The sequence below is a fragment of the Malassezia pachydermatis genome (genome assembly GCF_001278385.1).
Source record: "Malassezia pachydermatis strain CBS 1879 chromosome Unknown scaffold4, whole genome shotgun sequence".
In the NCBI taxonomy this organism is placed as follows: Eukaryota; Fungi; Basidiomycota; class Malasseziomycetes; order Malasseziales; family Malasseziaceae; genus Malassezia; species Malassezia pachydermatis.
Genome location: NW_017253141.1, coordinates 864599 through 884439, shown reverse-complemented (window position 1 = coordinate 884439; position 19841 = coordinate 864599). Strand labels below are relative to the sequence as shown.

The 19841-nt window shown below is 50.7% G+C and overlaps 7 protein-coding genes across 7 annotated transcripts; 5 read left to right on the top strand and 2 right to left on the bottom strand.

Moving 5' to 3' along the window:
• Nucleotides 1-1029: 1029 nt before the first annotated feature.
• Nucleotides 1030-1313, top strand: Malapachy_4281 (hypothetical protein; the record flags this gene model as incomplete). Its single annotated transcript, XM_018138732.1, has 2 exons — nucleotides 1030-1225; nucleotides 1261-1313. The coding sequence occupies 2 exons, from the start codon at nucleotides 1030-1032 to the stop codon at nucleotides 1311-1313; spliced, it is 249 nt and encodes an 82-aa protein (XP_017991834.1).
• Nucleotides 1314-1815: 502 nt separating this feature from the next.
• On the top strand, nucleotides 1816-3474 carry Malapachy_4218 (farnesyl-diphosphate farnesyltransferase; the record flags this gene model as incomplete). The annotated part of the gene is made up of 1 exon (XM_018138670.1): nucleotides 1816-3474. The coding sequence occupies one exon, from the start codon at nucleotides 1816-1818 to the stop codon at nucleotides 3472-3474; it is 1659 nt and encodes a 552-aa protein (XP_017992085.1).
• Nucleotides 3475-3620: 146 nt separating this feature from the next.
• Nucleotides 3621-5359, bottom strand: Malapachy_4239 (hypothetical protein; the record flags this gene model as incomplete). Its single annotated transcript, XM_018138690.1, has 2 exons — nucleotides 3621-3635; nucleotides 3674-5359. The coding sequence occupies 2 exons, from the start codon at nucleotides 5357-5359 to the stop codon at nucleotides 3621-3623; spliced, it is 1701 nt and encodes a 566-aa protein (XP_017991992.1).
• A 103-nt stretch (nucleotides 5360-5462) lies between these two features.
• Malapachy_4257 (drim (down-regulated in metastasis)-like protein) lies at nucleotides 5463-13465 on the top strand (the record flags this gene model as incomplete). Its single annotated transcript, XM_018138708.1, has 2 exons — nucleotides 5463-13372; nucleotides 13417-13465. The coding sequence occupies 2 exons, from the start codon at nucleotides 5463-5465 to the stop codon at nucleotides 13463-13465; spliced, it is 7959 nt and encodes a 2652-aa protein (XP_017991905.1).
• A 48-nt stretch (nucleotides 13466-13513) lies between these two features.
• On the bottom strand, nucleotides 13514-14055 carry Malapachy_4253 (heterogeneous nuclear ribonucleoprotein hrp1; the record flags this gene model as incomplete). Its single annotated transcript, XM_018138704.1, has 2 exons — nucleotides 13514-13975; nucleotides 14002-14055. 2 exons carry the CDS (start codon nucleotides 14053-14055, stop codon nucleotides 13514-13516), a joined length of 516 nt encoding a protein of 171 aa, XP_017991901.1.
• A 390-nt stretch (nucleotides 14056-14445) lies between these two features.
• Nucleotides 14446-17380, top strand: Malapachy_4259 (hcp-like protein; the record flags this gene model as incomplete). The annotated part of the gene is made up of 3 exons (XM_018138710.1): nucleotides 14446-16300; nucleotides 16331-16687; nucleotides 16713-17380. The coding sequence occupies 3 exons, from the start codon at nucleotides 14446-14448 to the stop codon at nucleotides 17378-17380; spliced, it is 2880 nt and encodes a 959-aa protein (XP_017991896.1).
• Nucleotides 17381-18934: 1554 nt separating this feature from the next.
• On the top strand, nucleotides 18935-19748 carry Malapachy_4276 (ubiquitin-protein ligase sel1 ubx2; the record flags this gene model as incomplete). Its single annotated transcript, XM_018138727.1, has 3 exons — nucleotides 18935-19244; nucleotides 19271-19639; nucleotides 19726-19748. 3 exons carry the CDS (start codon nucleotides 18935-18937, stop codon nucleotides 19746-19748), a joined length of 702 nt encoding a protein of 233 aa, XP_017991810.1.
• Between the last annotated feature and the right edge of the window lie 93 nt (nucleotides 19749-19841).

Below are 19841 nucleotides of genomic sequence, written 5' to 3'. Positions count from 1 at the left end.
ACATTCAGCGAATGGACATTAATTATTTTGGCGTTCTAGCCTGGCCTCATAAAAACGGACCCAGGGAAGGAAGAGAAACTTCGAATGAAATGCAAGAGAATGTAATAGACTTGACCGAGGATGCGAACAACCAGGCTCAGGAAAGTGGAGAAGAGAAGACGACAGGCGTGACCAAGATCACCGAAGAGCAAGCAGCTGATTGGTGGAGCGATATAGGAGCCATCTACACATAATGTAAAATATAAATTAAATATATTTTTATCACATAATAAATAATAAATATATATGCAATTATAATGTAATAATCAGTTAAAATTTAGCGCGTGATACGATAAAAAACTAAAAAAACAAAAAAATTTAAACAAAATTTCTATGAAAAGTTATTTATAACAAATCAAAACAAATGCATAGGAGATTTAATATTAAATACAAAAAATGTTTAAGACAGAGTAAAAAACATTAGATTCAATAAAAAATGTAAAATAGTTGTATTTTGATTTTAAACGTTATATCAAAATGATAAAAATTTCTTAAATAGTGAATAATAAATCTAAAATTAGTATAAATTTGTGCACACAAATATATAAACTATTTTTATTTATTATATAATTATAATGCATTTATGTTGTTTGTTTATTTGACTTGTTTAATTTAATATTCTTTTGTTAGTCGTATTGGTTTTTTTCGTTTTTGCCAATGTGGAGGTGTTGCCTCTATATTAGTGGATATGTGGAGGTTTGTACGCCTTTCTGAGTCTGACCAATAATCTATCTCACTACTTCTCACTTCGAATTTGAGATCGCTATGACTTGGTTACAGAACAGGACCTTAATACAGCTCGCTCCTCAGTTTGTATTATTGTCTGTGGTTACATCCTTAGCTCTAAACACAACCTCTCAGCGTCGTGTTCGAACAGAAAGGAAACGAAATTTTCTTTTGCAGCGCGAAGTGTTGAATAATGTCCTTATCCAGCTGCGTACAAATAAAAAACGTACTCTTGCCAAGTCGTCTGATGTTTGCAAAAAGTTGATGCTTGTAGGCCTTAACCCTCTAGAATTTGGGTTCACTGAAGGCGACACAAGCCTTTCCAAAGATACAACGAAGCCATACCATCGTCATCTTTCTTGGTGGGAGGTGTTATTCTCCAAGAATCGAGACAAGAATAGCGAGTCTTTGTCCAAGGTTATTGAAAGAGAAGTCGATGAGGAGGACATTTGGGATAAAGGTATGTTTAACTTTTAAGTATATACTAATTCACAGACTTGATCACTTTGTTGAAATCTTTGGAGGAAGACCAAGGTCTCAAGAAGTAGGGTATATGTATAATGATTGGACTATTCCTATAATGCTAGACCTACTATCCATGACTAGTGCCAAAGCACTTCGATGTTTTATAACCGTAATTTCACAATCAAATCAAGATACATTCAATCATGTGTATAATAAGTTCATTCCTCCATGCTATTGCGCAGCTGAATTAGTTGGCTCATCAGGACGCCTCCTGAGTTAGCAACTTCCTGTGATTCAGATCCAGCATTATTTCCCAAGCGTTGTTTAAAGTCTTGGATGAATGCGTTGATATTTTCTTTTGCATCGTGAGTAGAAATTGACGTAGGCTTTGCCACTGAGGCCAGGCGCAGAGGGGGTTGCAGCAAAGGGTCCATTGGTATATGAAATTTCGACGATCAGTAGGCTGGTAGCATTTTGAAGAGGCCTACACGCGGAATATTTTCTACCACGTGACAATGTAAAACGCCCCCAACTGAGCGCATCGCATATGGCTTTTCCGGTACGCGCTCACAGCGACCAGAGAGTATGGAGCACCTGAAACTAGCGATCACTCATCCTCAGGAGTTTCGTGCTCTGATTAGCTACAAAGTGTGGCGCGATCCTGTCCATGATTTCAAGAAAAATCCTAAAGAAAGTGGATGGGACCGTGAGCGCATGCGTGACTGCTGGGGTTTCCTTGATGCAACAAGTCGTAGTTTTGCTGCTGTCATTAAAGAGCTGAAGGGTGAGCTCAGTCGTGTTATTTGCATTTTCTATCTTGTACTGCGTGCTTTGGACACTGTAGAGGATGACATGACTCTCAAGCCTGAGGTTAAAATTCCTCTCTTGCTTGACTTTTACAAGAAGCTTGAGCAGCCTGGTTGGAACTTCGCCGAAAGTGGCCCAAATGAAAAGGACCGCCAGCTCCTGGTTGAATTTGATAAAGTAATTGCTGAATACCAGCTCCTCAATGAGGGATGCCGGAATGTTATTTCCGACATTTGTGCTCGTATGGGTGCAGGTATGGCATCCTACATTGAAATGGGCAACTCACCAAATGGTCTCACTATGGAAACATACAAGGACTATGATCTGTACTGCCACTTTGTTGCTGGTCTCGTCGGTGAGGGTCTTTCTGGTCTGTTTGTGCAGACTGATATTGAGCGCCCACTTATTGGTCTGCAGTTAAAGCTTTCGAACCATATGGGCCTTTTCTTGCAAAAGACAAATATTATTCGTGATTATGCCGAAGATTGTGAGGAAGGTCGCTCTTTCTGGCCTAAGGAGTGCTGGGGTACTGGTGATATTTTCTCGCACCAGTCGGAGATCCAACGTGGTGTAGTGGAAACTAGCCCAGGCTCTGGCTCGTACCAATTTGCGAATACCGTCGAGGGCAAGAAAGCACGAGAAATTCTCTCAACTATGCTCCTGGATGCTATGTCACATTGCATCAAGTCTCTTGACTACCTCGCCCTGCTGCGTGACCAGAGTGTCTTCAACTTCTGCGCTACTCCACAAGTCATGGCTATTGCTACCCTTGAAAAGCTCTTTGACAATGCGGACGTTTTTAAGAAGAATGTGAAAATCCGCAAAGGTGTTGCTGTGCAACTAATTCTTTACGCTACGAATCCACGCGAGGTTGCAAAGATTTTCCTACACTATGCTCGCGAAATTCATAAGAAGCTGCCGGCCGATGATCCCAACTACTTGCGCTGGTGCATTCTTTTGGGTCGTATTGAAATGTGGTGTGAAAACCTTTTCCCATCGTACATTATGGCTTCTGCGAACAAGAAAAAAGGTGATGTGCGCTCTGCCATGTATCAAGACTGGGTTCTCGCGCGTGACCGTGCTCTGCGCCTCAAAGAGCATGGCTATAAATCAAAAGAGGATCTGGATGCCAAAGCTGAATTCGAACGTGCTCATCACGCGAACAATATGTTCTATGTCTACGTATTCTTGATGATCATGTTCACCGTTTCTGTGATTCTCTTCGTTGGCTACTTGAGCTGGATGATTGTCTGGTACACTATTGAGGGCCGTGTTGACCCTCTTACTCTTCTGCTCCTCAAATTCTTCGACCTTCTTAAAGTGCACGACTACAAGTTTACTTTGAGTCCCTTTTACTGGATGTCTACCTTTTCAGAGCTATTCCGCCAGGCAGGCAGGCAAGTCATGGACGATATGGAGAAGTTCCATTTCAACTAGATTCCGTACTTGAAGTATCTTTTTGGGCTTTAAGTTTTTGACGTTCCTTCTTGCCCAATCGCTTCTTCTTTGGTCGTTCCCCTTCCTCTTCAGGATTGATACGGGCCTCCAGGTCTTCGCGGAATCGTTTCAACCTTTTCTTCAGGTTACTTGGCTTTGTGCTTCCGCGACGGTATGGCTGCAGTTGCTTAAGACCAACCACGTTGTTGAGATCAGCGTCGTCGGCAAGTAGGATTTCAACGGCACTCATGCCATAGGTTTCTTTAGGGACAGACGCATACTTGAAGCGAGTTGGAGTATCTCCAATCATATCTTCATAGCCAAGATTATAATACTCATCCATGAGCTCACGCGCGCGTTTCTTCCTATCCGAGTTGCTCATCTTCGCTTCCACTTTATCGGCATCCATCTCAATGTCATCCTCTTCATCATTAGCCTGTTCAGCCTTCTTTTTTGCTTTCTTTTCCTTCTTCTTTAATGCCTTCTTCTCTTTCTTTGATAGTTTGACGTCCTGGCCTTCCACAAAATCGGCATCCATATCAAACTCGCTGGATGCTTGTGCCTTCTTCTTTTTCTTCTTGTCTGGCTTAGTCTCCGTTGCAATGATGTCATCAATCTCAATGTTATCATCCCAATGTGGTTTTACAGCGTCATCCTCTTCAGCATAATAGGCATCGTCAAACTGCTGTTGCATAATACGGTCATGCTCATCAGGGTCAAAGTCAGCTTCAAAATCGATTCCTTCGAATGCTTTGCCATCCATCTGATTATCACCACCTGAAACTAAACGTAATTTCTTCAGTTTCTCTGCGATTTCCTGGCGCTTCAGAGTCTTAAGTTGATCAAGTTCTCGCATTTTCTCTTCTTTTTCTTCCTTCTTGCGCGCTGCACGTTCTTGTCGCGCCTTCTTTCGACGGTCGTCCTTTCGACGAATCGTGTCTTCCGTATGTCGAGGGAAACTCTCAATAGCAAAGTTCTTTTGCGCTAAAGTTGGGTCTTCAAAGCGGAAGTTGTAGGCATGTTCGAATGCGTCTGCCGCTGAATCAAAGGATGCTTCACTTTCAAGCTCCGCAGCTTCCGCATCCCAGTCACGGGGAGGTTCAGGCGCCGAGGGAGCCGCATCCTTATCTACCCAGCCACGGTTTAAAATGTAGTTCATCAAAAAGTCTTCATTTTCCTTTGACCTCGACTTATCATCTGTATGATCCCTGAGGAGGTTACGGACTTGATCCTCGCCTTCTTTAGCATCCAATGCACCCAAAATAGCAGTGCGATAATCCGTACTCGAATCGTCTCCACTGACCCTTTTGACTTGAAATAGGTCATCTTCCTCATCGGAGTCTTGAGCAGCATTTAGAAATTCTGAGCGAATAGCTTCTTGTTCAGCGTCATGTGTTGGAAGCGCAGTATCATTCGTTTCTGGGCGGTATGTTGTAGCATCTGCAATTGCTTTAGCAGGGTCTGATGACGTTTTTATAGCTTCTTCAATACGGCTGCGTTGATAGTCGCGTAGTGTAACTTTCTTACCGCTACTGTCTCGCTGGGCCGTCGGAAATGCATGGTGAGCCAATGCTGCCTGTTCTGAATCAAACACACGATTGTTTGCATCATACAAATCCGAATCTTTTGCTCTAATACGCTGTAGTGTCCGTAAAATGGCAGCATCCATTTGCGGGGTGAGTTGTTCGCCATCTTCATCTTCCGTTACGTCTTCTGAGTCTGAATCATCATCATCGTCGTCTTCCTCCACGGGGCCATTTCCGTATTTTTCTTTGAGCTGTTCTAAATGCACACGTCTTTTGTTGTGCTGATACCTCTCGGCATAAGATTGGTTGATGGAAAGGGTATCTTCCGGCTTCTCTCCCACGTCCGCGAACAGGTCCATGGTGTGGGCAGTAGGATGGTCGTGCACAGGCACCTTTTCATCGGCCGAGCAGAAAAAAAAAGTAGTCCTCCACTCGCTGTTCGTGCGAGAGACCATCGCTACGATGGGCGACGGTGCGGTGGCTCACCGCTACGTTTCGTTCCATGAGCGTCTTAAAAATGTATCTATTGACCTATCCAGAGAGTCAGGCACTAGCTGGGGTGCGTCTAGGCTCCAAGTAGCAGGTCTTGATGCACCTGCTAGTGCATTTGCCGTTGCAACAGGTGCTGTGACTACAGTTTCCGAGACGTCAGACTTGGCAAGTACTGCATTCGGTACAGCACTACACCAATGGAGTGAACTTAATTTGAGTTTACCATTTCAAGACTTCTATGAAAAGGTTATGCCTAAGGCCCAGTCTCTTGTCTTACTACTGCATCACCGTGATGAAGTGGCCTCTGAACTCGACAGCTTTTTGACACTGCATGAGCCTCAAAACTGGCATGCATGGGACGCGTTGCTAGATCTGGTACCTCGAATGGCGTTTGATCTTGGTCCAGAATTTCTACCAGTCTACCCTACATTGCTTGCTGCGCTCCTCCGCGCCTCGTCTTTGATGGATAAAAATCTTACACGCGGAGATGAAGCTGTCGCAGCGCGCCTCGTGGAACGCGCCTTTCACAGCGCGGCATGGCTATTTCGAGCTATATCATCGCTTATGCCACATAGGCAAGATGCCGATTTGCTTATAACAAGTTGGACAATTGTACGTGATGTGCTAGCGCAAGACAAGACAACGACGAAGGATCCTGTTCCTACTATGGCAGATATGCCAGACGACGAGCTTGACAGCGAGGTCTCTGTGCCTACGCGACTTGTTCCCAAAGCCCATACCCGTCGCTTTGCGTCTGAAGCACTGGCGCACTTGATACGCAAAGCTCCCCATTCTCATCTCGACACACTTACTCTGCGTATGCTCGATGATGCTGCCCGTATTGGTGCTGGACTTGAAAGTGGTGTGGCTGCCACATGGGCTCACAGCTGCAAGACAGCCGCCCATACTTTGCACTCACGAACCGTGGATCTTCTCACGAAGCTGTTACGACGCACTACGTCCCACACACTCCTTCTCCGCCAGGTCGGCGAGCGTGTGATGACAGCCTTGGTTCATCACGCACATGCAACAGATCTTGTGCCTGTTGTCGACCTTGTGCTTTCTTGGGCTCGTGATACGAGTATGAATGAGGATATGATCACGATCCTGCATTATTTAATGGCACTCGTCGGGACCAGGAAAGGCACTCGTATGGCCGAGGAGAGCAAGCAGCGTCTGTGGATGTGGATTGCTGAGATCGATGCACAATTGCCATGGAACTCCAATTCATCTGCGCTGCTGCAAGCCTACGTTACATTCCTTTGTGTGGCCATTCCAACAGCACGAATTCAGGATATGACTGGACCAGGCAAGAGCATCTTGCAAGCTCTTGCAAAGCGGCCTCTCGAAGGTGAATTTGATGTAGCTTGGGCTGCTTTGGATGGCGTGTATCGTGCCCTGGGCGATCCATCGTCGGAATGGCGTGGTTTTACCTCCCTTGCTCTGCCGTTTGCCTTGGACGCAACGTCCCTTCTACTCCAAGGCACAGCTTCGACAGAGCAAGAAAATGCTGCCTTAGCATTGCTCGTGGTACTAGAAGAACAGGGTCATTTGGCTTCCTTACATGAGGGTCCACCGACGACTATTATCTTGCGATGGACCAAGCGCGTACGAAAGGCAGTGCAGACTCGTATGGAGCGTCTTGCATCGCTTCTGGAGCAAGGGCACTTGAACGACGATGTCCTTTCTTGCATGCTCGCCGTGCCATTGGGCTGCCGTGTACAGCCGACTGGCACGTCACTAGCTACTCTGTACACTCGCTGTATTCGATTTTTGGCTGCTGGTGTGGATGGCGGCGCTTTGGGTCAAAAGCCATTGGTATTGGGTGCACTTGTCGCTGGTCTAGTGTCCCTTCTTCACGTCGTGCCAGGGGCCAGGAGCAGTGTATCGTCGCTTTTTGAAGGCAGTCCTAGTCCCTTTACAAGTATTTTGCAGGCATGTGCCTCGAATCAAGCCGTACTCCCCGCGCTCGCCGACTTGGCTGATCTTGCTCATGCCGATGCCCATGCTTTACCGGACACTTTGTCGGTATGGTCCATGCTCTCGTCCACCATCATGGATGCCAACCGGACCAATGTGCATGCAGCTTTGCGTATACTTTCTCTGACGCAGACATCCAGCGTTTGCAATGTGTTTGCGAAGCTGGCCGACGTTGAAGCGACACCTTTGGATGTTGCTCATGTTACATCGCGTAATGTACAGCTCCGCCATGCACAGCGTGAGGCTTACAAACATCTAGCCTCATCAGACACGCAAATGCAAGCGCTTGTGTGGTATGCGATCGGCACATTGAAACTCAATTTGAAGCCTATTTGGGCAGCCAGTCGCGAGACTCTTGTTGCTCTGTGCCAGCGCCAAGGTGAGGAAGTGTGGCGTATGTCCTTTGCTGAGCTGCAAGCAGCCGATGGCACAGTTCATGCTGGCTCCCCCATGAATACCGACATGAAGCTGGACGAAGTCGAGGAAGACGAGATGGAAGAGCTTAGCGATGAAAACGCACTCGATGAGACGTATGCGCTTACTGACCCGGTCCTTTCACGCCGGCTGCGCGCTCTGCGTCATGTTCTTCGACTGATTGTACCCACCGCCTCTCATCGCGCTTTACAGACATTACGTCTGCGTGCGCAATCCCATGTGCGCTTCGATCCAGCTCATTACGCCAACGAACTCTTGCAACTGTACGAACAACATGCCGTGTTGCCCGAGAAGCATAGTGAGGCATTTGTACAGTACGCTGTGGCTCAGTGGCCTAGCCTCTTGGATGGTCAAGATGCAGACCGCGCGCCTAGTGCTGTGCGTACCGAACGACTCCGTCGTCTCCTTATGATCTTCAGCGAGTTCCAAGCGCCAGCCAAGATGTACGATGCCGTGGCGATGAAGGAGCGCTTTTTACTGCTGTGTGCCCAACCAGAGCTAGCTATCCAACGTGCTGCTTTAGATTGCTTGCTGACATGGCAAGATCCATGGCTCATGCACCACAAGGCGCGTCTTACCGAGCTACTCAATCCGTCGAAGTTCCGGGATACATTGGCTCACACTGACTTGTCAGCAACGTCCGAGCAGCTGGCCTCTGACTCACGTTCACAGGTTATGGGCGTGCTATTACGCCTCCTGTACGGTCTTATGATGTCACGACGTGGCGCTCGTACGAGTGGTGCAGGCCAAAAGGCGCGCCGTGCCGCTATCCTTGCGGCTTTGTGCGAAAGCCGGACGGATGAGCTGCAGCTTCTTGTTGACTTGATGCTGAGCGCCTTTGGCGATCAGCATGGCTTCGTAAAAGAGGGTACCTTTGTGCTGCCCCCTCATGCTCCACAAGCTCTGCCACGTAAACAACTTGGATTACTCTTGATGCTGGATGACGTACTTCGTCATCTTGGACGTGCACTGGACTTTTGCCTGCCGCAGATCGTTCAGGTCGTGTTGAGCATTGCGTCGTACGCCACCGACACGACCGATGAGACTATGCGTCACATTCGACGCACAGCTCTCTCACGAATCGCTGACTTGGTGCGATATGCATCAGATCTTGATTGGCATATCTATCGTGACGTGATCCTTGAGCAGCTGGTGTTCCCTCGTCTACCCACCTTTGCTGACGATAGTGTACAGGCGCCGTCTGCTTTGTTAGACTTGTGCCGCGCCTGGACGACACGCAGTGATACATTGCTGTGCTTCCTCAGTAATGATCGCGTTCTCCCTTCGGTGTTTGCAGGTCTAAGTCGTGCCTCCATCAAGCCTGCTGTGGCTACCTCCTTGCTTGATATGGCCGAGAGAGTGCTGAGCGCAGGAGAGGCACCAAGTGACGAGGACATTGATAACGCTGCTGAGGCAACCCGCATTCAACTGCATGTCGTTACGCCTATGGTGCCTGCCCTGCTTGAGTCGCTTATGCCGCTTGTACAGCATACTATCCGCTCCAACTTTACGCATGCCTTATCACAGCATATCCGTGATGACCTCCTGCGCAAAGAGCTCAATGTGCTTTCTCACCTTGCGCCGCATATGGCTAAAACGGAAGATGCTGCCGCTGTCCTCACCCTACTCGTTCCATTGATGCGCCACAGTGCACGCGCTATCCCTGAGCGAACCAAGACGGACTTGCTGCATACAGTGGCCCTGTTACTGCCTCGTGCTAGTACGTCAGGCAGTGCGCTTGACGATTTGTACGCTCTGCTTGCCCGACTTGGCTCTGAGCTGCGGTCTAGACAGGCTCGTACAGAGTATGCGAATGCGTTCGCTCAACTGGCTACTGTTGATCCTTCATTCACACGGCTTGTAGGATGGATCCAGGGGCTCAACGCGTACTCCACCAAGTCACTCGATGAGACTGATTGGGATAAGCGCTTGTCGGCTTGCGACGCGATTCTCGACGATGCCAATGTGATAGAAGCGCGTGAATGGCCAGCACTGCTGTACCATGCCTTCTATTTCATGGGCGAGGATGACCTCGTTCTCAGGACCAATGCTACTGCTATGTTGCAGCGCTTCCTGCGCGAAGCCAAGAGCGAAGCTCATATCGAACATGCCACTCGCATCGTATTGCCGGGTGTACGTCGACGTTTGCATAGCCGGAACGAGGCTGTGCGCAAAGAGCTGTTAATTGTGCTGGATGTGGCTGTACGTGAGCTTAGTGAGTTGATCCCTGCGATTGCCGAGCTGCAAGTCTTGCGCGTGGGTGGTGATGACGAGGCCAACGTACTCATCAACTTTTACCATATCCAAACTCACCGCCGTGTACGTGCTCTTCATCGTCTTGCCGATGCAGCTGAATCTGGCGCTCTGCGTAGTCGTACATTGTCGGACTTGTTCGTCCCGCTTGTTTGGTGCTACTTCCTTCCAGGACCCAGTGGTGGTATCGACATGAATATGGCTAATGAAGCACTGCAATGCATTCGGCGCATGGCCCAGCAACTGCAGTGGAGCCATTACTACCACTGGCTCATGCGTTTCTTGCGCGAGCTAAAGAGTCATACATCAAAGGACGAGGCCTCGTCTGCGGAGCGCTTGCATGTTCGTGGCGTTGTCGGGCTGCTGGAGGCGTTCCACTTTGATTGCTCAGGGGACGTGGATGAAACGCTGGAAAGCGACGACCAAGTGGCGCCGGAGAGTCAGGCAGGTGAAGAGGCGCTGGCTCGGGATCTATTGCGCGATGAGACGATGCCAGTGACCCAGCGTGTGGCTCTCGCAGCGACTGTTACGACGCGTGTATTGCCACCGCTCCATGCTGCATTGCAGGTAAAGGACGAGGATCGACTGCCAGCAAGGCTGCCTATCATTGTTGGCGCTGCGCGATTGGCTCAGCATTTGCCTGTGGAGCGACGACGCGTCGAACTATTCAAGGTGTTTGATGCCCTTGCGACAGCCCTGCGCAGCAAATTGCAATCGACGCGTGATGCTTGCCGTGATACTGCGAATCAGATGGTGCGTGCGATTGGTGTGGCCTACTTGCCGGACGTTGTGAGTCAGCTTCGTCGCTCACTTACGCGTGGCCCTCAGCTGGCAGTTTGTGCATACACAATCCACCACCTTGTTGTGGTGTTGAGCACGCCGGGCCAACATGGTGCAGCGCCAATCCTCACTGAGTTGAGCAGTGGTGTGCGTGACATCGTTGAGGCGTCCATGGAAGACGTGTTTGGTCTTACGAGTGAAGATCGTGCAGCAGTGGAGTACAAGACTAAAGTCCGCGAGTTGCGACAGAGCAAGAGTATGGATACGTTTGAGCAGGTGGCCCGCCTCGCTATGCCAGCTCTCTTACAGGAGCTGCTGATTCCCTTGCGTGGCGTGCTAGCTACCACGATCGAGCCCAAGACCCTTCGCACTGTGAACGAATGCCTACACCGCATTGCCTCCGGCATCAGCGCCAACCAACACGTGGACGCTTCTTCCTTCCTCATTTTGTGCTACACGCTCATTGCACGTGGGCACAAGGCCCTAGAGGGTAGCGCTGGTCCTGCACCACACCTTATGCAGAATGCCCACATGTTCATTGAGCTTGGTTTGGATCTGCTTACAACGGCTCTGCGCCGTTCGCGTTTCGATATGCAGGATACGGATACCGTCGCGAAGCTTGTGCCACTTGTCAAGGCGGTGGGTGAGACACTGTATGCGCATGATGCGCCTGTCGTGGAACGTGGTCTGCGTGCCGCGGCGGCCCTCTCACGCTGCCCGCTCCCCAATTTGCCAGATGCACTGCCTGTGATTCAGAAGCAAATGCTTGTATTGCTTCGGCATGCTGGTGGTCTGCACTCGTCCCTGGCGCAAACTACCGTCCGTGCGTTAGCCATTGTTCTTCGTGAAGGTCGTGCGTCGCCACCACCCACTCGACAGCTTACAGAGCTACTGCAGCTTGTCGCACCGGAGCTGGATGCGCCTGATGCTCAGGCCAGTGTGTTTGCTCTCCTCCGCGCTATTGTAGCTCGGGCGTTTGTGGTGCCGGAGGTGTATGACATTATGGATCATGTGGCTGAGCTCCTTGTCGTAAGTCACGACCCACAAGTGCGCGATGTATGCCGTGCTTTGTACCTACAGTTCCTGCTTGACTATCCACAAGGCCAGGGCCGGTTGCAGATGCAGCTGCAGTTCCTTGCAAAGCATCTTGCATATGAAAATGAAGGTGGACGACGCAGTGTGCTGGAGCTGCTGGGTAATGTCTTGGCCAAGTTCTCGACCGAAGTTGTGTCGCAGTATGCGGAGCTCTTCTTTGTGGCACTTGTCATGCAGCTTGCGAACGAAGAGTCTGTTGCTTGCCGCAAAGAGGCTGCGCATGTACTCCAGATATTGCTGGGCGTAGTGCACGAGAAAGAGTGTCATGCCTTACTGCGCATGACGCAGGGCTGGGCTATGTCGCACGGTACTCCGCAAGCACGCACACTCTCTGCTGTGGCACTGCGTGTATACGACTTGGCTAGTACGCATGGCCACTTGCTTTCGTCAGTTCTTCGTGACGCACCGCCGGCCATTCTGCAGGCGTTGGAGGAAGGTGTGAATACTATGGATGCAGATGCATGGAGATTGCCATACCAAGCACTGCAGACAATGCAAACCATCGTACAGCACGATGCTCAGGTATGGTCCCGCCTTACACCAGCGTTGCCTTCGATTATCACGCTTCTGACATACCCACACGCCTGGTGCCGCGTCGCAGCATGCCGTCTGCTGGGTGCGTACTTCGCTGCAGGCTTGCCAATTGACGCTGAAGAGCTCGTTCGAGCTTCGAAGCAGCTTGTGGCGCAGCTATTTAGTCCGTTCCTGGATGATGCGCTCACCTTGCAGGTCGTGCGCAATCTTGTGTTTGTCGGCAAAGCCTTTGCACGTGGCGATGGCAACGATGTGGACGACGACGACGACAACAGCGAGGCGAACAGCGATGTGGAGGAGCTTGACGACGTCGAAAACAACGGCGAGGCGGAGGATGACACCAAGGCAACGCCACCAGCGCGCCTTGCATGGCTATTCTCGAAGTTATCCCATGCTGGTCGTCTAGCTACTCGTGCCGGTCGCACAGAGACAGCGCCGCAGCGTGTAGGTGCTGTGTTGAAATGGTTCGCGGCCATGTCGACGCAGCTTGAGCCCAGTATCTTGTCTGTTTTCCTTATTCATATCCTATCGCCTATTCTGCGCGTGACAGATGATGACCAAGCACCTGAAGACTTAAAATCACTTGCACAGGAAGTCCAGGATCTGGTCCAAGAGCGTGTTGGCGCGTCTACATTTACGCATGCATATGCACACGTAAAACAGAGTGTGCTTGACAAGCGTCGTGAACGTCGCAATGCGCGGATCTTGGAAGCGGTGGCCGACCCTGAGCGTGCTGCTAAGCGCCGAGCCTCTCGCAATGTCGCGAAGCATGAGAGTCGGAAGCGCAAGAATGCGAAGTATCGGTACGTATGCAAGCAGGGTATCAGAACAGTGCTAACAATTCTAGGGACAAGCGCCAATCGAATAAGCGCGCACGCAACTCGAAGGCGACATAGAACCGTTCATGATGATCTTGGGGGTATCCTTCGTTATGTATCTATCACTCAATTGCGACGATGTTTTGTAGTCACTTTTTCTCGTTTGCGATCTTCACGGGCATAGGCAGCAGCACGCTGAGCCAACCCGCCAGCGAATCCATCAAACTCACGCAGTAAATCCAAATTGAGCTTCTCTGTGGCCGGAGCCGGTGGCTTCGCAGGTCGAGGTGGACGCTCACTGCGCTCCACCGTCACAAAAAAGTGATCGTAGGCTGGCGATGTGTCTGTATGAGGAGCCATAGGTGCTGCTGCTGCAACGCTATCGCGCACCGAAGGCGACGTCATAAAGGCACGCGCACTATCATCCATCGATGCATAGGCAATAGCTTGTGGATCACGCAGAGGCGCTGCATACGGTATACGCAGTATGCCATGCCGCGTCTTGGCTGCCTGCAGCACTCGAGTTACGCTCTCTGGATCGGCAAATGTAATGGTACCGTACCCAAGCAAGCGGCCTTCCCCTAGAGCCTATCGTAAGACAGTAACACACATACTCTTGGAAAATAGCAATGAGAGATAGCGCCCCATTGACGCGCCAGGAATGACATCAGCGCGACGGCATGATGTGGCCCAAGGCGCCATACACCGCCATTATTAGTTGGGCCACGTATCCGTACAAATACGGACATGCACTCAACTACGTTCGCACACGCCGATGCGAAGACTGCACCGAGATCTAGGCTACCAGGGACGCCTCGGTGTCGTCCACCGCGAGCCACGCGCGTGTAGACTGGGCCCTGTCTCCATATCACGTGATATGCTCGTGCGCACCGTGGAGGGTTGACCAAGTGTCGGTGCCGACACAGCACGACGTTCCAGGGCCTATCGTGCTTGCTAGCTAGCTTGCTATGCGCGTTGCATGGCTTGGTGGAGCAGCGCTACTGCTTGCTAGTATAGCGCATGCATCTACACCAGACCGAATTTCTTCATGGAGTTTGATGCAGCTGGACGATGAAGCTGCGTTCCAGTACTTTGCGACATTGTATGCAGAGCCACAGGACGCTGTGGACGAGGCACTGCACCTCTTCCGACAGTTATTGAAGGCTGAGCATGGATCCGCCATCCAGGGTGCTTCCAATGCCGTATACAGGAAACACCAGACACGTGCCAATGCATGGAGCAGGTTTACAGATGTCGTCATCTCATGGTCAAAAAAGCATCAGGGACGATACGCGCACGACGCGAGTGGTGTGTACACAGGACCATTGCGAAACGGCATCGCAGCTCTGCTACTATGGCTCTTTGATACGTCTCCTACGTCTCCTATGTCCCTGCGCAGTGCGCATACCTACTATGACATGCCAGACGAGCCACTGTGGCCGGACTGGGACTATGACATATCAAAAGCACAGGCGGCTACATATGCCGCGCGTGACCCACCAGTCCTTAACGGGTGGGAGCAGGCGATGTGGGGCCCCTTCATCGGACCTGTGCATGATGTACCGTCGGAACATGTACAGCACATCCTGCATCGTGTGCATGCGAACCGCACACGCACGGCGTTGGCCGATCTTGTATATGGCAGCACAGGCGGCGACTTGGAACCGGCCCCGATGCCACCCTCTGAACTGCTTGTTGCTCAGCGGAAACATGCAGTGCGCCTCTTGCAGTGGGTCGGTCTGGTATTAGATGCACAGGATGCCAAGTCGCTGATCCACGCGAGCTTTGCGCACCAGCAGGGCCATGTGGCTTCGGCAACACAGATGGATGCCCTTTGGATCCTCGGTGAACATGCCATGTGGGGCACACATGGTGCAGCACCGAACATGACACTGGCGATTACATGCTTTGAGCGTCTCGCAGCGATGGGTAATGCTACGGCTCATGCGAGACTTGGATACCTGCACAGCAGTCCTCTGCTAGCATACATGTACAATACCACAACCTCTGCGCCCCAAGCATTGGTCCACTACACCCTTGGTGCACAGGAAGGCGATCGACATGCCCGTCTTGCGCTTGCCTACCGCAACCAATATGGCGTGGGCGTAGCACAAAATTGCCTGGTATCGCTGGAATGGTACGATCTCGTGGCGACTCGAACATACGAGCGCTTCCAGATGGGCCCTCCTGGCGGCCGAACTATGCCATATACCAAGGTACGCCTCAGTGATCTTGCGCGGATGGATGCCCCTGGTTTACGGTACCCTGCCTCGTACGTCTTGAAAAACGGCTTGGTATACAAACTGGCCCGACCTGCTATTCGTATTCTTCTCGATACACAGCCACGCCTTTTGTATGACCCAGACGCGGCGCGTGAATTGGTGGAGCTGTACCGATTTTATACCGAAGATGACGCGTTGACGAAACGCCTTGTCGTGGCACGTGCGCTGTTTTTCGGCAGCTTTGTTGGCAACCGCGAAGCGCTGGGCGCCGTCCCTGTGGACCCAGCCACGAGTGCGCAACTGGCGTATGACATCGCCTCAAAGAGGTGGCCTACGCCGCCGACATTGAACGATATCAACGCGAGTGCATACGTTAATGGTGAGCTGCGAGCGACATACCGTCACCGTGATCAGACAGCGACAGCACGAAACGCTGCTCTATTTGCTGCTAGTTTGCTGGGGTACCAATATCTACGTGGCGAAGGTGTGCCGCAAGACTTTGTCCAGGCCAAGGTATGGTGGACACGCGCCGCTCTCGAACAGCATGGGCCGGCGCAGTATGGACTGGGTCTCATGTATGCCAATGGCTACGGTGGCTTGCATGTCAATCAGACACATGCTCACCTTTTATTCAACACGAGTGTGTTTGAGACGATGTCGTCCTGGGTCGAGCGTGGGAAGATGGAAATGGGTACGTACTAGGATTTACTTACACCTTCAGAAGCAAAGGACTTGGAGGCGGCCAAGCGGACGTTGATGCATGCGCTCTATATGGTCATTGAGTCTACAGACCGCGGACCTGTATACCTCGATACGAAGCTTGAGGCTGGGTACTTGTATGCGGGCCTGTTAGCCGACGAAGTGTACCATGGCCATAACACGACGTCAAGCTGCGAAAAGGCCGTGCCGATCCTACAGGAAGTCGCGGAATTGGGCGATTGGGACGATCCAATGCACCACCGTGCTGATGCTGCCTTTGATCGTGGAGATACCGCTACCGCTCTCCTTGCATGGAGCGCTGCAGCAGAGACAGGAGCTGATGAGGCCATGGATAACATTGCCTTTGTCCTTGATCAATGTACGTATCTTTCTCACTTACGCAGTCACCTCGTGGCATCATACCCCCTCACCTCAAGAGGCTGACCAGATCGCGCTTCAGTACTGGTCACACAGCGCTTTACAGGGCAGTGAGTATGCACAGTTCAAAGTATGCGACTACTACTTCCACGGCCTTGCGCCTGGAGGTCTGTCACGAGCAGTGTCCTGTTTCCGCGCATTGACAGAAGAAAACGTGCCGAATGTACTGGCTGTTTGGCGTCTCGCATCAATGTACGAAAACGGGATCGGTGTGCCTGTCGATTTCCCTCTGGCCAAGCGGTACTACGACATGGTGCTGGCTGATACGGTTCAAGCACGTAGCTTGTCGCCCAGCCTTGCATTGCTTCGACAAGTATACCATATTCGCGACGCCAACCTTGCTATTTCGTTGGAGCTTACGCGTCTGCATGCTAAGGCCTTATGGGCGATGCTGCATGGCGACTTGACGGCGCGTCGTTTGTTTGCCGCGTACCTTCCCACCCTGCCGCGCTGGCTGCATATTCGCTCATGGACATGGGACGACGAGTTGGTCGATGTGCTCCTAGAACTCACGATCTTTGCGCTTGGCGTGCTCCTCCTGGTCGTCCTCTCCTTCTGGCGTCGCTACGTTCAACGTCGCCTCAATACGACAGAGCAGCAGCTGCAGCAGCTCCGTGCGATGGCACACTCGTAGGTTACGTAACTGCAACTAGCCATCTCCGCCTCCACATCTTTCCATCCATCCTACTCCGAGTCGCGCACAGGCACCGTTCATAGGTAGTAGCCTCAGGTACAATGCTATGCATGCTCCTCGCAGCTCTATGGACACTTGTGCCGGTTGTATAGGCACTTCGCCTGGAAAAGCTAGACAAAATCGGGGTCGTCCCCTTCCATTTACATGACCTCGATCACCTTCTAGGTTCAACGTACAACCATACTCAATTGGTCGTAGATCAAGCTCTCTCCCACCTGCGTGACCTGATAGGGCCCCTCGTATCGCCCCCGGAAATCTCTTGGACGGACTCCGTGCAGCAATGGACATACAATCTCCTTTATTGTCGACGCCCCACACCATCCGAAGCGCGACCGCCTTATGCGCATTACAAGGTACCAGACGAGCCATTGTGGCCCGATTGGGACTTCGATCCTGACAAGGCCATAGCAGCAGCATCTACGCACTATCCTGTTACGAATGGATGGGAGCAAGCTATGTGGGGTCCTTTTCTCAGTCCATCCCATGTGAAACCAGCTCATGACGAAGCTACGATTCTTCTCGCACATCAGAAGCGTAGCTCTCACACACCTCTCTTGGACGCGTTGTGCAACATGCTTCCATGTCGAAATGGGCCATCATCCCAACGCGATACAGATCCAAATATATGGAGAGATTTTGCTCTGATTATGTTGCACTGGGCCGCTCTACAAGACAAAACGACTACTCTTCCCCGCAACCTTCGCACCTCATTCAATGCCACTTCTTCTGCCCAGTCAGACGCATTATGGATCCTGGGTGAACACCATTTTTGGGGCACACATGGCGCACCACGTAACCTCACACTAGCCTTGGCATACTATGAGCGACTAGCTAGTAAGGACAATGCTACAGCACATGGCCGGATCGGATTCTTACGAAGCAATCTTGTTGTGTGTAACGTGTATGGCATACCCAATTCAACGTTGCTCTCCAATCTTCACTATTCTATGGGAACCCAAGGAGGGGACTGGCACGCACGGAATGCACTAGCCTACCGTCATCACTACGGTCTCGGTATGCCTCAAGACCAACGCAAGGCTGTGACTTTATACGCAGCCCTGGCTGATGAGGCATATAAAACGTTTCAGGCGGGGCCACCAGGAGGACGTACTATACCTTACAATAAAGCATCCTTGGATTCTCAAGCTATTTTATCAGCTCTCGGTGATTTCGATGGATTTATTCCTCAAGAAAATTGGAATAAACGATGGCGGTTTTCCATGCGACGCTTTCTACCGCATCTACATGGCAGCTTTGCTGACACGGCCGCTGTAAAAAAAAGTGTTATCTATATTTCAGTTATATGTGCAGGATAAACAGCCTCTGGACCAATGGATATTGACACAGACTTTGTACCATGGCAGTTTTTTTGGCGACCATGAGATGTATGCGGCTATAACGCCTGACTGGAACCAAAGCGCTATACTCGCAAAAAACCTGGCTGAGCGAATATGGCCTCCGGTTCCGCCTGCACGGACCAACGAGAGGACTTCCATGACTCCTATTGAGCATACTGGAAAGCCACAAGTCTCTGAGGATGAGCACTTTGCTGGTGTGCAAGCCAGTTACTTGTTGGGACACATGTACTTACGTGGCGAAGGTGTGCCCCATAAATATGCCTCCGCGTTGATTTGGCTTCAGCGTGCCGCCTCTGAAAAGCATGGGAAAGCTATGGTCGATCTGGGGATTATGTATGAGAAGGGACTCGGTATTGCCCAGAACCAAACTCATGCACTCCATTTATATGATCAAGCCAAGGAGTTGGATATGTTGGCCCTACCCCACTTTTGCCGACTTGGACATAGTATGTATGAACTCACTAACATGAAGAGCTAGGCAAGGAAAACATGTTTCCTATGAAAGAAATCGGTCATGGTACTCGTATAAATATGATGTATCCTTTCACATCGACTTCACAGGCTGATACTTTCCTGGAGAACCATCTGGTCTACGCTTACTTCCAAGGTCATGCACTGTTGCGTCAGCTGAGTGAATCTTCAGAGGAAAAGGATATTAGTGATGTCCTATCTTACTTCAAGTATGTGGTTGAGAGGGGTGATTGGTCGCACCCTATCTACCATCGCGGGATGACTGCCTATCACAAAAGCGATATTATGACCGCTCTTCTAGCTTGGGGACTCGCGGCGGACGAGGGAATGCAAGTCGCACAGGAAAATGTGGCACACATCCTTGGTCCTCGTACGTATCTACTCTGATGTTTGACCATAAAAGGCTCCGGTAATGAGAACATTTCGCTTGCTATGTGGGCACACAGCACAATCCAGGGCAATTTGTACGGGCTGTTTAGATTGTGTGATGTATGGGAGTTTCAGCATAGGGGTGAAAATTTGGACGCTGTGTGGTGCTATAATAATTCCAGACCGATCTATGCACAATATAT